Raw genomic sequence first — 15,208 nt, forward strand, 5'->3', positions numbered from 1 at the left:
TATGAACTCAAACATTTCTCATCAAAGGCCAAATTATCTGAGCAATAAACCAGATGTTTGGAAAGGAAAATATGTAAATAAGATTGTTCTAATTATTTTTTGTTCCTCTTACATGGTAGAAATACGCTAAACCAAACATGGTTAACCAACCACAAGAGGAATAAAATGTGAAAAGAAAAACCCCTCAACCTTCATACAGTTTATTAAAGGAAAGCAGATTTGCATATGTGTGTGTGAGCTCAAAATAGATTTCACTCTCATTTCAAAGCCTGATGTTCATTTCTCTCTATGTTGTTTTTGCTAGTGTGCATTTTAATATTTATACATTTGTGGTTTATTTCTTGGAATAGTTGACCTTGCAAACCTAATGAGCTTCAGTCATGTGTTGTGTATGCATGCAGGCTTGCTATTGATCTGATTGACTTGTGATTACTCAATTCAGTGATGTAACAGCAGGTGTCAGTAAAGAGATTACTTTGTTAAATCCCTTTGTGTAACTATCTTGCATGTGAACCTGTATATTCTGAATGGTAAGAATGTATGCAGTTCTTTGCAGTTACAAAAGTATAAATAAAGTATAGTTTGTAATTTTTGGAGAAACTGTGAATGGTGCTTGCATGTGCAAAACAGGTCATATAATGATAGTTTTGATTGATGCTTTGTTAAAGCAAGCGCTACTAATAAAAATCTATCAATAACATGTGTCTCAAATCCCAGTTATTTGCATTCCTCTCTGCCATAACAGGCTGTTCGCTATGTTTTGGCACAGCCAATGAAAGTGCGTCAGCTGACCGCTGTGTGGCGCTGTTCCAGGATCAGACTCAAACACGGCAGTGGTGGTATGGCAGCCAGGAAACAGACAGCCATCTTATAATCTGCAGCCTGTCTGTTATATTTGCAACTTAAACGGCCTTATTCCATCTTTTAATAATGGGTCAGTGTGGGATTACATCGTCTAAGACCGTCTTGGTGTTCCTGAACCTGATATTTTGGGTAAGTTTGAGGTGTTTGGGACTGAATTTGAGAGTGCGTCAGTGTTGTCAGATGGACACAGTCAGGTGTCGAGCAGCTGCATTATTATTACACACACTCCCTTCTTTATATCGCCAATTCATTTATACAAGCTTCTTGAATATAGTGCATACTTTGCTAAATTTGATATGTCGATTGTGTTTATATTGCATTATTTAAAAAAGCGTTGCTGCGTACTGCAATGTTTGTTTACATATTCCATACATGTGATTCTACGTTTAAGAATTTTTAATGGATAATAAACAGTGACAGTATACATTTACTGTTATTTATTTGTTTATTACCCTTGCTGTTCGTGCCTCTTTGTTTGTTTTAGCCACAGAGCAGGATATGTTTTATTGTTTGGGATGTTAAACCTATTCCTCCTTAGGCAATTCCTTTTGGAATTTATTTCGTATTTTGTAAGCAATCCTTAAGGATCATAATCGCAATTTCCTCAAAGGATTCCATTATCACACAAAACAACAAAACTTATTTTAAAAACAGTTCCCAAAATCACTTTGAGAAAAGTTTTATAAAAAAAACATCTTGGTTTTCTTTAACTGTACTGTAACATTATTTTAATGCAATACATTAAGAGTTTATTATAATAATTATTATGTTTTATAAATAAAGACTATACAATATCCAGTTAAATAAGAATAAAAAATAATTTTATCAAGATCATCTTATATAATTAGCTATATTTTGATTAATGATTGGTTCCAAATGGAGATTTACTAATATTAAAATCCTAGCTAATATCGAATAAACTGATTTTCTTAGGTGATATTCATGTTTATAACTCTATATAGAGCATCACAAAAATATAATTTACAAAATAAAATAAAAAATATATAATAATAAAAAATACTATTCAGTTTTATGATTTAGACTTAAAGGGTTAGTTCACCCAAAAATGAAAATTCTGTCATTTATTACTCACCCTCATGTCGTTCCACACCCGTAAGACCTTTGTTCATCTTCGGAACACAAATTAAGATATTTTAGTTGAAATCCGATGAGGCCTCCATAGGAAGCAATGACACTTTCTCTCTCAAGATCCATAAAGGTACTAAAAACATATTTAAATCAGTTCATGTGAGTACAGTGGTTCAATATTAATATTATAAAGCGACGAGAATATTTTTGGTGCGCCAAAAAAACCAAAATAACGACTTATTTATTGATGGCCGATTTCAAAACACTGCTTCAGGAAGCTTCAGAGCATAAATTAATCAGTGTGTCGAATCAGCTGTTCGGAGCGCCAAAGTCACGTGATTTCAGCAGTTTGACATGCGATCCGAATCATGATTCGATACACTGATTCATTTGTGCTCTGAAGCTTCCTGAAGCAAATAAAATATCTTAATTTGTGTTTCGAAGATTAACGAAGGTCTTACGGGTGTGGAACGGCATGAGGGTGAGTAATAAATGACAGAATTTTCATTTTTGGGAGAACTAACCCTTTAAGGGGCTTTCACACATGCGTTTGACCAATAAACGTACACTTACATCACTGATAGTTCCTGTAGAGCTGGTTAAGACCCTACTCTGAAGTAGGAGCTAATTTAGCTCCCCCAAAAGGAGTTCCTAGAACTAAAATCGTTCCTAGTTCCTGCGGTGCGAACACGACAAAATCTGGATACTTCAGCCAATAGTTCTATGAACTATGAAAAGGTTCCTCCTTTTTTTTTTTTTTTTTTTTAAGAAAAAAATACATTTAAATAAAATAAAAAAAAATCAACAATATTAACAAAATCAAACTAACTTTGATTTTGTGTGCATTGGGGTTGACAGAACTGGGGCACTGGGGCAAAGTTTTAAATTTAAGACTTAAATTGAGCAGTCGGATCTGTAGAAACACTACTCCACCTATCAGCTTGCCTTTCTTGTCTTTGTGCCTTTGATTAATCTCTTTAATCTGGGACTGAATGAAGTTTAAAGTCTCCTCCTGACAGATAGGAGTAGTATGACACTATCCTGTTCTTTTTTTAGGGATCAGGCGGCTTTATTATATCCCTGTTCATAATTTTAGAGCCTGAGAGCTGTGCTACATTGATTCAAAGGAGGTTTTATGATTCTGTTGTAAATGGGGAAGACCAAATCCCTCTAAAATGAGTTTTTCCAAAAACGCCTGGAGGTCCATGAATGACGCAGACCACTTATTTGTAGCCATTTGATTTGACCACTTATTTTGGTAATGCTTTATTTTGATTGTCCACTGTAGACATTTTGCTAACTATAAATAACTTTGCAACTACATGTCAACTAACTCTCATTGGAGTATTAGTAGATTGTCTGTTTGATATCTACTAACAATTTATTTTGATGCTCCCCAACAGACATGTCAACTTCTTCTACCTTAAAGGATTAATTCACTTCAGAATTCAAATTTCTTGATAATTTACTCACCCCCATGTCATCCAAGATGTTCATGTCTTTCATTCTTCAGTTAAAAAAGAAATTAAGGTTTTTGAGGAAAACATTCCAGGATTTTTCTCCATATAGTGGACTTCACTGGGGTTCAACAGGTTGAAGGTCTAAAGGTCAGTTTCAGTGCAGCTTCAAAGGGCTCTACATGATCCCAGTTGAGGAATAAGTGTCTTATCTAGCGAAATGATCGGCCATTTTCTAAAAAAAAAAAAAAAAGATATACTTTTAACCACAAATGCTCGTCTTGCACTAGCTCTGCGATGCGCCACGCATTACGTAATCATGTTGGAAAGGTCACGCTTGACATAGGCGGAAGTACCGAGCATGTGTTTACAAAGTGAACGTGCAAAGACTTTCGCTTCAAATAGTTCTAGGAGCTCAGTTATAGGAACTAGCCACTAGGATAGTTCCCCGGGAACTAATTTCTCCCCCGGGCCATGTTCCTGGTTGTATTTGCACCGGGAATAGGAACTCTGAAGCGGCTGACAGTGGCGTCTTTAAGCGTGGCATTTACAAACTCTAAAAAACGGTGAATGGAGGATGCTGTGATCAGAGCTGTGTTTAACGGAGATAGAATGTAAACACATAATCTATGCGACAGAAAGAGGAAAAAGTGGGAATAAGAGACGAAATCTACTAAGACAACTCTCAGTATTACATATCATCGAGGCGGACAATAGGTAAATGCTGTTGTCGCTGTTTTCCATGTTCGTGAAGTAAATATATTTACACATCTTTTTAAAAATGGCGGGCACTGGTGTTTGACATGCGTTTGACCAATCAGCGTACACTTACGTCATTGATAGTTCCTGTAGAGCTGGTTTAGACCCTACTCTGAAGTAGGAGCTAATTTAGTTCCCTCAAAAGGAGTTCCTAGAACTAAAATCGTTCCTAGTTTCTGTGACACGAACACGACAAAATCCGGGTACTTCAGCCAATAGTTCTAGAAACTATGATTAGTTTATTTCTAGCATTGCAGAGCTAGTGGAAGATGAGCATTTGTGGTTAAAAGGTGTATACATATTTAGAAAATGACTGATCGTTTCACTAGATTAGACCCTTATTCCTCATCTGGGATCATGTATAGCCCTTTGAAGCTGCACTGAAACTGAAATTTGGACCATCAACCTGTTGTACCCCAGTGAAGTCCACTATATGAAGAAAAATCCTGGAATGTTTTCCTCAAAAACTTCTTTTCAACTGAAGAAAGAAAGACAAGAACATCTTAGATGACATGGGGGTCAGGAAATTATCAGGAAATTTTAATTCTGAAGTGAACTAATCCTTTAACACCAAACCTTAACTTAACAGTCTACTTCAGTTATACTTACTTCAGTTACTTATAGTTTGTAGAATGTCTAAAGTGGACCATCGAAATAAAGTGTAACCTTTATTTTTTCCTCTCTCATTTTACTTATAAACGGATGATTATGATCTTTATGGTCAGCATTTCAAATACATATGTTTTTGAAAGTGACATGAATAAACTTGTGTTTGGCTCCTCACTTGCTTTCATTCTGATTTACTTATTTAATTAGATTTTCTGTGAAGAGGACTGCATTAAAATCAGTTCAATAAGTTATTTTTGGTTGTATCTCACTCATAATGATACTGCCATATCTCTTGGCATGAAATCATATCCGCTTTCAGATAAGTAACTCTGTCTGTTATCTCTTCCTAGGCCGCCGCTGGCATCCTGTGCTATGTTGGAGCCTACGTGTTCATCACGTATGATGACTATGACCATTTCTTTGAGGATGTGTACACACTGATCCCAGCCGTTGTCATTATCGCAGTCGGAGCGCTGTTGTTCATTATCGGACTCATTGGATGCTGCGCCACTATTCGAGAGAGCCGCTGCGGTCTTGCCACGGTTAGTGAACTATTAAGTTCCCAGCACTGCGTTTTAGTGTTTTGCTTCAAGCGATAGTTCACCCAAAAATTATCATAATTTACTCTCTTTGAAATACACTACTGTTTGGAGTCTGTGAGATTTAAAAAAAAAAAAAAAAAAAAAAAAAAAAAAAAGGAAAAAAAGAAAAGAAATTGATACTTTTATTCAGCACGGATCCATCAGATTGATCAATAGTGATGGTAAAGACTGTTTAATAACAAAAAATAGTTTAGCGTAGTTTATCTGCTGAAGCCCCATTTTCTTGCATTCCTCTTTTACAGTTTGTCATCATTCTTATGCTGGTTTTTGTGACTGAGGTGGTTGTGGTGGTTCTTGGCTATATTTACAGAGCAAAGGTAAGGCCTGCTTTCAAAGGAAGTCAATATTTATAGAAAAAGGAGTGCCTGCATCTCTTTTGTTTTTATATGAATGCCCTTCTAACTATGTAAGCTCTTTCAGTTGTGTTCAAAATTAAACAAGGCATGCAATGTAATAATACCTGTCTTGCATTGTGCTGTCCTGTTTGTATAGCAGTGCGCTCTTTGACATATAGACAAAAAAATTGCATCTCCTCCTACATAAAGAATGGATTTAGTGAAAGGTAGATGGGGGCTTGGGGCAAAAATGCTGTCAAAATGAATAAAAATTCCCCTTTAAATTCAAAATATCTGAAAATTTTTTTTTTTGTATTTATAACATCTGATAGACATAATATTACGCAAGCAACAGTGCTGTTTTTCTGAATATGAGCCCGATTGCAAATGTGAAATTGATTTTATATTTCAGTTACATTTTAGACACACAAAATTGTCTATTTTTGCTTTACTTTGCCAATGAAAATACTTCCAAACAAAGCTACAGCAGAACCATTGCGTGTCTCAGTGCGACAAACAGTGGTGTTTTGTTCCTGAATTAATCCACATTTAAAAAAAAAAAAACGGTTGAGGAAATGATTCAATGACACTCTCATTAAGACAGTGATTTGCTGCCATCTACTAGTGTTTTTAGTTTAACTTTTAAAATATATTATTTTTTTATAATTAAATTTTTATGTTCAAAATATTATTTGTAAAACATTATCTCATTATTTATGCAATTGTAATTGCAGCGTAAATACATTCATGCCACCTCTGGGCTGCATTAAACTGTGTAAATTCAACTACATGCCACTTCAGATGCAGCTTTTGTGCCACCTCTGTAGTGTAGAAATGGCTTTTGTTTGTGTCGTTTGATTAGTAACAGCTCTATAGAATTTGACATTAAAGAAGAAGCATTTATTTTAAAAGGTTTGAAAAAATTGCCCTGGAAATCAGTGTAACAGAGAGTTAATTTCTGTCACTTGTGAATATGTTTCTAGGTTGAAGATGAGGTCAATCATTCCATCCAGAAAGTTTATGATGAATACAATGGCACCAACACGGATGCTCCCAGCCGCGCTATTGACTATGTGCAGAGGCAGGTGAGACTGCTTAATGAGATGAACAAAACATTCGGTTATTGTATTTTTAATAAATCGGTTCCCGAGCCTAATAAAATCACCATAATGTATGTCACAACGTAAAGCTCCATTGCTGCGGCATCACCAACTACTTGGACTGGAAGAACACAAGCTGGTTTAAGGAGTCGAGAAACAACAGCGTCCCACTGAGCTGCTGTAAACCCAACGTGAGCAACTGCACCGGCTCCCTCTCCCGTCCCGGAGACCTCTACCCTGAGGTGAGAAATGTTATCTGTGCTTTTGAGTGTTTAGCTGATGACGTAAAGGAAGCCTGTGGGTGATGTTAATATATACGTTGAACCACCATAGGGGTGTGAAGCCCTGGTTGTGAAGAAGCTGAAAGAGATCATGATGTACGTCATCTGGGCCGCTCTGACGTTTGCTGCAATCCAGGTATGCTGGCATTTTCTATTTTTTGGACAGATTATCTTAAATAAGTGAAATCCAGTTTCAGTGTTATTAGTCGTGAAAATGCTTAGACCTAGGTTTCCCAGGCGTGTTTCATGATTATCAAAACAAAGACTGCAAATTAATTTAATAACCCTATAGTAGAGCTGCAAACTCTCGATTAAACCAATCTTATTCCTAAATGACAACAATTTGTCTATGTCTACTAAACCTTTGACGAGTACGATCATATTCAGACCTGCGTTGGCACTGCTGCTGAGCCAGAGAGAGCAGTTGTCATGTATAGGTATAAAACAGCTTCACAAACAGTCTTTTCAACCACACAGTATCATTATTTCTGTGTAGGGCTGCACGATTATGACAAAAATCATAATTGTTGATTATTCCCTTGAAATTTTAATTGCGATTATTAATTACGATTATCACAATTTACATTGACTGATGTATTCAATAGCTTTATACCATTGTTTGAAGCAACTGCATGCCATATTTTTGTATTAAAAATACAAAAAACAAGCTGAAAACACTCTTCCTTAATTTTTTTTGCGATACCATTAAACCTATTAAAAAAAATGTCAACTATACATTGGTTTGGTTTCTTCTTTAAATAATAATAAAAAAAGTGTCAACATATGAATGGTATAATAATAGGGGCTTCTGCATCGGGTTGTTTTAGGAACTTAGAAATAGGAACTAGCCACCAGCGTCGTTGCACGAGAACTAATGTTCCCCTAGGGCCTGAAGTGATGTAAACTGTGCTTGTTGTTGTTTCTTTTATTGTGACGGCACAGCAGACTTTTATTTTGACGGCGCTGAAAACAGTTCAGACAGATCCTGAGCACACAGTGCTCGCATTCTCCATCTTCATTACTTTACGATCTGTTTAACAGTCATGTCTAATATGTTATTAGTTAGAACCATTATACAAAGAAAGTAGACAGTATATGAAAAAGTATTAGCTTTTGCCGTGTGGTTGGCTGATGCCCAATGTCGCTAGCTTAGCAAAAATACATAATCATGTTTTGCTTGGTCTGCTCAAAGTCACGCTGGATTTTCTCCTTAGCGTAAGGTTGAGAGGTCCATCTATCACTGTTTTTCATGTTTGTAGAGTTAGTTTATGTAGTAAATAATATATAGGCTGTGTACATGGCTTTTTAAAAAATGGCGGGTGCTGGTGTTTTGTTTGAGTTTGACATATCGGTGTACACCTACATCACTGTTAGTTCCTTTTGTGCTAGGTTAGACCTTTTACACTCTGAAGTAGTCATGATTCGCCTCTTGCAACGTAACATGCTCTAAACACACCTCTTAAACTTGCAGAATAATGTAAGTGGATATTTTTCCTTGTAATCGCGCCTTTGAATGATTACGAAATCGTGGCATCCGTAATCGTTGTTGCAATTTTGATTAATTGTGCAACCCTAGGTTTATAGTTTGGATATAAACACTGATGTCTACGGAAGCTTAGATCATCTTTTGAAAGTAACTTGACGCTTAAAATAAAGATTGTTAGTTACATCATTACACCAGTAGGTGGCAACATGCTACATGTAAATTACATGTTGTTTTGTTTAGTTGTTTATTCAGAATTGTGGGAAATTGTGATTCTCAATTTATCCAGAATCGTGCAGCTCTACTGTATAGTCTAACGTGCTGCATGCCGCATAATTTCCAACATTTTTGTGGACAGAACTTTGAAGCATTTCACCAATATTCTGCCAGAATAAAAGCTTGAAAATTAGAATTTTTTAAAATGAAATTAGTTAAAACAATAATAATAGTTTTTGTTATTATTATTTCATTTGATTGGGTTCTTAAAACACTGACAAAAAAAAAAAAATTCAAAATATTTTTTGTTTACTTGATTGTCATGTGACCATTAAAGCTACAGTCCGCAACTTTTTTTGTGTTAAAAATTTACAAAAATTATATGATGAGAATATACAACATGAATCCATTTTCCAAACCGTGTTTTTGTCTTATCCTGAATCATTATGGTACACTTATAAATAAGTGTTTATATTCGGACTATTTCAGACCGGACTGGTAGGACTCGCCGCAGAGTATCACAGTAACTGCGTGACTCACCATAGACATACATAGAGAAAAGTAGCTCCGGCTAGAATGTTCCTCCGCAAGATGCGTGCAGTTCTGTTTATTAACCGCTAGAGGGCCAAAAATCGCAAACAGCAGCTTTAAAATAAAGATTGTTAGTTACATCATTACACCAGTAGGTGGCAACATGCTACATGTAAATTACATGTTGTTTTGTTTAGTTGTTTATTCAGGATTGTGGGAAATTGTGATTTTCAATTTATCCAGAATCGTGCGGCACTACTGTATAGTCTAACGTGCTGCATGCCGCATAATTTCCAACGTTTTTGTGGACAGAACTTTGAAGCATTTCACCAGTATTCTGCCAGAATAAAAGCTTGAAAATTAGAATTTTTGAAAATGAAATTAGTTAAAACAATAATAATAGTTTTTGTTATTATTATTTTTGTTTACTTGCATGTCATGTGACCATTAACCGACATCAGTGAACTGTGAACATGCAAATGTTTTATTTAAATTATTGAAATATTAACTTAAAAGGTGGTTTTTCAAGTAAATATTTGACATCTAAGGAGTTCAGCTGGGAACCCCTGGTTTGAAACGACAGTACACACTCTTTTCTCCCCGTCAGACAGAGCTCTGGCACTAAAGCACTCTGCAGCGTCAGTATGTGCTTTTGTAGCCGCTGAATCACACACTTTGACATTCATACTGTTCCAAATACCCTCTGGGGCATAAAGGCAAATAAGACAGCATCTTGGCAAGCCCAACACATGCCCGTGACTTACTCATGATTACTGCCTGAATGAACAGGGCAGTAGGTTAGGTTGTTCTTGGCAAACCTGCATAAATTATACCAGATGTTCTCAGGGTATTATTTGACTGGTTTTTCCCTTTCATTTTTTTTCACTGTCTGAACTTAGATTAAATTTGTCGGCGCCAGGGTGAAGTTCTGTCTCATTTATAGGCCTCACAGAGGCCATTTGATTTAAAAGCTATAGTGTTTGTCTTGAGCACGTGCATTACCCACCACAACTTTTTTTTTTAAAAAGAGCCCACTTTTTTTAACCATTTGTTGAAGATTCTGAAATAGAGCGGCAGTGTGGCACTTTTAGTAACATGGCAGGCAACAGTGGCCTTTTGTGCCCATAGTCTTTCTCTCCGTATACTAGGCATGCACAATATATAACGGTACCATAATGGTATCAGATGATATTAGAATTCAAGATTTTTTTTTTATGTTTTATACGTCACGTAGCATGTTCAATTAAGGCGGAACCACTTGAACCACTTTAAAATGAAAATTACCCCAAAATTTGCTCACCCTCAAGCCATCCTAGGTGTATATGACTTTCTTCTTTCTGATGAACACAATCTGAGTTATATTAATACATATCCTGATGCGTCCAAGCTTAATAAATATAAAAAGCTTATATAAAAAGCTTATAATGGCAGTGAACAGGGGCAATGAGTTTGAAGCTCAAGAAAGTGCATCCATCCATATAGTCATATTTAAGAAATTATAAAGTAAAATATCTAGCTTCTGCCATACACTGATATTTTTCTTACACAAACGCGTCACTTTGCTTCAGAAAGCCTTTATTAACCCCCCGGAGCCGTGTGGAGTACGTTCATGAAACCTTTTATGTGCTTCAAACTCGTTGCCCCCGTTCAGTGCCATTATAAAGCTCGGATGCATCAAGATATTAATTCATTTAACTCTTGATTGTGTTCATCAGAAAGAAGAAAGTCATTATATACACCTAGAATGGCTTGAGGGTGAGTAAAGCTTGGGGTAATTTTCATTTTAAAGTGAACTAATCCTTTAATATTCAACAATATTATTGATTTGACTGTACTGACACTATTGGATGAGAACTGAACTGAGCTGGACGACGACATCACTGTTTTCTGCAGAACTGCCTTATAGATGAAATGGACTAATTTAATAATTGATGATCTTTACAACGGAACTGAAAAATGTGCAGCTAAAATGAACCGTTTCCATCATTGAATCATTTTCCTGTTATCACTGTAAAGCTGCTTTGAAACAATCTGTACTGTATGAAGCGCTATATAAATAAAAGTGACTTGAGAGAGATGCCCACAGGAAAAAAAAAGCAGCATAACATCTTTAGATGTAACACTGTCCTCGTCCCATATCTGTGAGCTTTAAATGAATTCAAATTTGTTCTTTTCTTCCAGATGCTGGGAATGCTGTGCGCTTGTGTGGTGCTGTGTCGCAGAAGCCGAGACCCGGCCTATGAGCTCCTCATCACTGGAGGGACGTATGCATGAAAAAACCTAGCAGACAGACTCTCTCTTTTCATTCACACACACACACACACACACACACACACACACACACACACACACACACACACACACACACACACACACACACACACACTGGGCTCAGGGTTCTGTCGGTGTGAGGTGGCACACTGGATATGCCCTTATTTATCTCTCTTTCTACACACCTCACACAGGGTTTGCTCACACAATGCACTGGTGATGGGTGAAGCGAAGCGCGTAATATTTATTTATACAGTATATGTCACCGAAAAATGACTGCGTTTTAATTTAAACCTTTGTTTTTCTCTCAAAGGCGTTGGGCCAGACTGCAAAATGGCAAACAGCCAGTTTTTAATCCCGTTGAGAAGACTTTAACACATGTATCGATAACATTTTCTCTTCCTTGTCTCTATTATATGGAGTGGAAGATTCTGTTATTGTATGGAATAATATGTGGAATGTATGCTTTCCTCATTTGTTAGTTTGCACTATGTGTATGGTTTAGTTCTATATTACAAATACCAAGATGGTAAATGGCTGGGATGGGGAAATGAGGATCAACTCGTGGTACCGCTGTCTCAGATGAATATCACCCAGCACCAGTCCGCTGCTCAGGGACAGTGGCAGTGTGAGAGACAGATCTGGATTGACCACACAAGATCACTTGGCATTGTGGGTCCAATCGTACAGCTAAAGTGAACTATATGTTCAAAATGAGGTTCACACCGGTTTACATGTAAAGTGTAAAGAGGTTTGGGGGACGCTCTACATGCACTACCTAAAAGTTACCGAACTCTTATATTCTTTTCCTCCTTTTTCCATTGCTTACAGTGTGAACATTACTAGTCTAGTAATATATAGTTTAAAGTTAGTTTGGATAACATGTAGGTATGTAGAACAGGGTCAACAATGTATTAGTTTAAATGAATGTACATAGGGAGGAAAAATGGTGAAATAAGCTTGTGATTTCGATCTTAAAATAAATGTTTCATAAGTTGACACCTGTTGCGTTGTTTTATTTCACTGATGCTAATCATTTCTGGCTTGAATGCTGTGGTTGCAAAATTACAACATGCAGGTACTTTGAAAGCAGAACTTCAACCTGATCAGTCCCAGTAATACAAGGCACCAAACTGCAAGTAAAACAGTCACAAATACATCAAAAAATTAAACTGCGTGACAATTTAAGTCACAATTGGCAACAGTTGTGTGTAATTAAAGATGTTTTGTTGTAATAAATTAATACATTTATAGTGACGGGTGAAGTGAATAACACTGATTATCTCTTCATCACGGCACCTGTTAGCGGGTGGGATATATTAGACAGCAAGTGAACATTTTGTCCTCAAAGTTGATGTGTTTGAACAAGGAAAAATGGGCAAACTTAAGGATTTGAGCGAGTTTGACAGGGGCCAAATTGTGATGGCTAGACGACTGGGTCAGAGCATCTCCAAAACTGAAGCTCTTATGGGTGTTCCCGTTCTGCAGCGGTCAGTATCTATCAAAAGTGCTCCAAGGAAGGAACAGCGGTGAACCGGCGACAGGGTCATGGGCGTCTAAGGCTCACTGATGCACATGGGGAGCGAAGGCTGGCCCGTGTGGTCCGATCCAACAGACGAGCTCCTGTAGCTCAAATTGCTCAAGAAGTTAATGCTGGTTCTGATAGAAAGGTGTCAGAATACACAGTGCATCACTGTTTGTTGTGTATGGGGCTGCATAGCTGCAGACCAGTCAGGGTGCCCATGCTGACCCCTGTCCACCGGCGAAAGCACCAACAGTGGGCATGTGAGCATCAGAACTGGTGGAGGCAGTTTGGGAGCTTTGGGAAATGTTCTGCTGGGAAACCTTGGGTCCTGCCATCCATGTGGTTGTTACTTTGACACGTACCACCTACCTAAGCATTGTTGCAGACCATGTACACCCTTTCATGGAAACGGTATTCCCTGGTGGCTGTGGCCTCTTTCAGCAGGATAATGCATCCTGCCACAAAGCAAATAGTTCAGGAATGGTTTGAGGAGCACAACAACGAGTTTGAGGTGTTGACTTGGCCTCCAAATTCCCCAGATCTCAATCCAGTTGGGCATCTGAAGGATGTGCTGAACAAACAAATCCAATCCGTGGAGGCTCCACCTCGCAACTTACTGGACTTGAAGGATCTGTTGCTAACATCTTGGTGCAGATACCACAGCACACCTTCAGGGGTCTAGAGGAGTCCATGCCTCGACGGGTCAGGGCTGTTTTGGCAGCAAAAGTGGGACCAACACAACATTAGGAAGGTGGTCATAATGTTATGCCTGATCACCCTTGTTTACATTTACTTAAATGGCACAGCAGTGACTGTTAATAAAAGAAGTTATGCAATCAATGAACTAAAGTGTTACTGATCAACGAAATTACCATTTGATATTCGTTGTCAACTAAAAATGTCATCTGGCTCCTAAATGCTACATTTTAGGAACCAGTGGCTCTCTAACCATTTTTTATTTCCCCTGGAGCTCTGTAATATATCATATTGGAGCACAACTATATCATTCATGGCTGTTATCCCACTCTTTAGCAATTCCATAGTGCACAAGGCACTCGGATACCTCACGGATGTTCAAAGATGCCTTGTCTAGGGGCTTTCTTCAGTCAGGCGGGCTGAACACTTGATAGCAAGGGACGGGGTCAAAGTTCAGTCCTTTCCCAGGGAGGGGGATGTGTACCATCTGCTTACTGTGTTAGTCATGCTTGGTAACATGCCTTCACACTTTATCTAGAGGGGGGAGTTAGATCACTCCATTCTTGGATCCCTTAGTAACACAGCATTTGTAAGCTTTAATGGCAGGGTATTAATAGTAGATAGTTGAAATGAAATTAATGCGTCTGTCATGTGGTTTCCCCTCTATCGTTAACTGAACAGGATCTGAAACAGGATCTGTGGACAAGAGGAATGTGAAACCTTTTAACCTGATACCTGATAAAGAATTAGCATGGTGTTGGTTTGCTGTACATGCTTCTTATGTGTACGGAAACTGCTTGTGAAAAGTAAATGATTACTACAGTACTATTCAAAAGTTTGGGGTCAGTAAGATTTTTTTTTTTTAAAGAAATTGTAACTTTCATTCAACAGGAATGCGTTAAATTGATCAAAAGTAACAGTAAAGATATTTATAAGGTTGCCAAAGATAAATGCTGTTCTTTTGAACTTTCTATGTATCAAATAATCGTAAAAAAGGATCATGCTTTCCACAACATACTAAGCAGCACAGCTGTTTTCAACATTAATAATAAGAAGTGTTTCTTGAGCACCAAATCAGCATATTAGAATGATTTCTGAAGGATCATGTGACACTGAAGACTGGAGTAATGACGCTGAAAATTCAGCTTTGCATCACAGGGTTAAATTATCTTAAATATATTCAACAGATATTTTACATGATAATATTTCATAATATTACTAGTATTTTGATCAAGTAAATGTATCTTTGGTGAGCATAAAAGATCCCCAAACTATTACACGGTTATTGCTAAACATTTATGTGTAAAAATAGCCTAGAATATCCTTCACAATTCAAATATGACAGAACAAGTCCAATACTGTGACTGAGAAATGCTTGAAACTTAAAACT

The 15,208-nt window shown here is 37.2% G+C and overlaps 1 protein-coding gene across 3 annotated transcripts; it reads left to right on the top strand.

Moving 5' to 3' along the window:
• The first annotated feature begins 803 nt into the window (after positions 1–803).
• Positions 804–12,596, top strand: tspan3a (tetraspanin 3a). 3 transcript variants are annotated; one of them, XM_048168740.1, is made up of 8 exons: positions 804–993; positions 5,129–5,320; positions 5,623–5,697; positions 6,699–6,800; positions 6,905–7,057; positions 7,149–7,232; positions 11,508–11,586; positions 11,911–12,596. In XM_048168740.1, the coding sequence occupies exons 1-8, from the start codon at positions 931–933 to the stop codon at positions 11,970–11,972; spliced, it is 810 nt and encodes a 269-aa protein (XP_048024697.1). In that variant the 5' UTR covers positions 804–930; the 3' UTR covers positions 11,973–12,596. The 3 variants fall into 3 exon arrangements, with proteins under 3 accessions (XP_048024697.1, XP_048024699.1, XP_048024698.1); XM_048168742.1 differs by having other exon boundaries at positions 805–993; positions 11,508–11,633; positions 11,674–12,596; XM_048168741.1 differs by having other exon boundaries at positions 805–993; positions 11,508–12,596.
• Positions 12,597–15,208: the final 2,612 nt, after the last annotated feature.

Source organism: Megalobrama amblycephala, linkage group LG19 (assembly GCF_018812025.1).
Source record: "Megalobrama amblycephala isolate DHTTF-2021 linkage group LG19, ASM1881202v1, whole genome shotgun sequence".
In the NCBI taxonomy this organism is placed as follows: domain Eukaryota; kingdom Metazoa; phylum Chordata; class Actinopteri; order Cypriniformes; family Xenocyprididae; genus Megalobrama; species Megalobrama amblycephala.

What these genes read in the sequence shown, in the direction of transcription:
- tspan3a (XM_048168740.1), top strand. Translation starts at nt 931, where the DNA reads ATGGGTCAGTGTGGGATTACATCGTCTAAGACCGTCTTGGTGTTCCTG. An exon ending in TCCTGAACCTGATATTTTGG is followed by an intron (nt 994 to 5,128) that starts GTAAGTTTGAGG and finishes ATCTCTTCCTAG; the next exon opens with GCCGCCGCTGGCATCCTGTG. An exon ending in CCGGAGACCTCTACCCTGAG is followed by an intron (nt 7,058 to 7,148) that starts GTGAGAAATGTT and finishes GAACCACCATAG; the next exon opens with GGGTGTGAAGCCCTGGTTGT.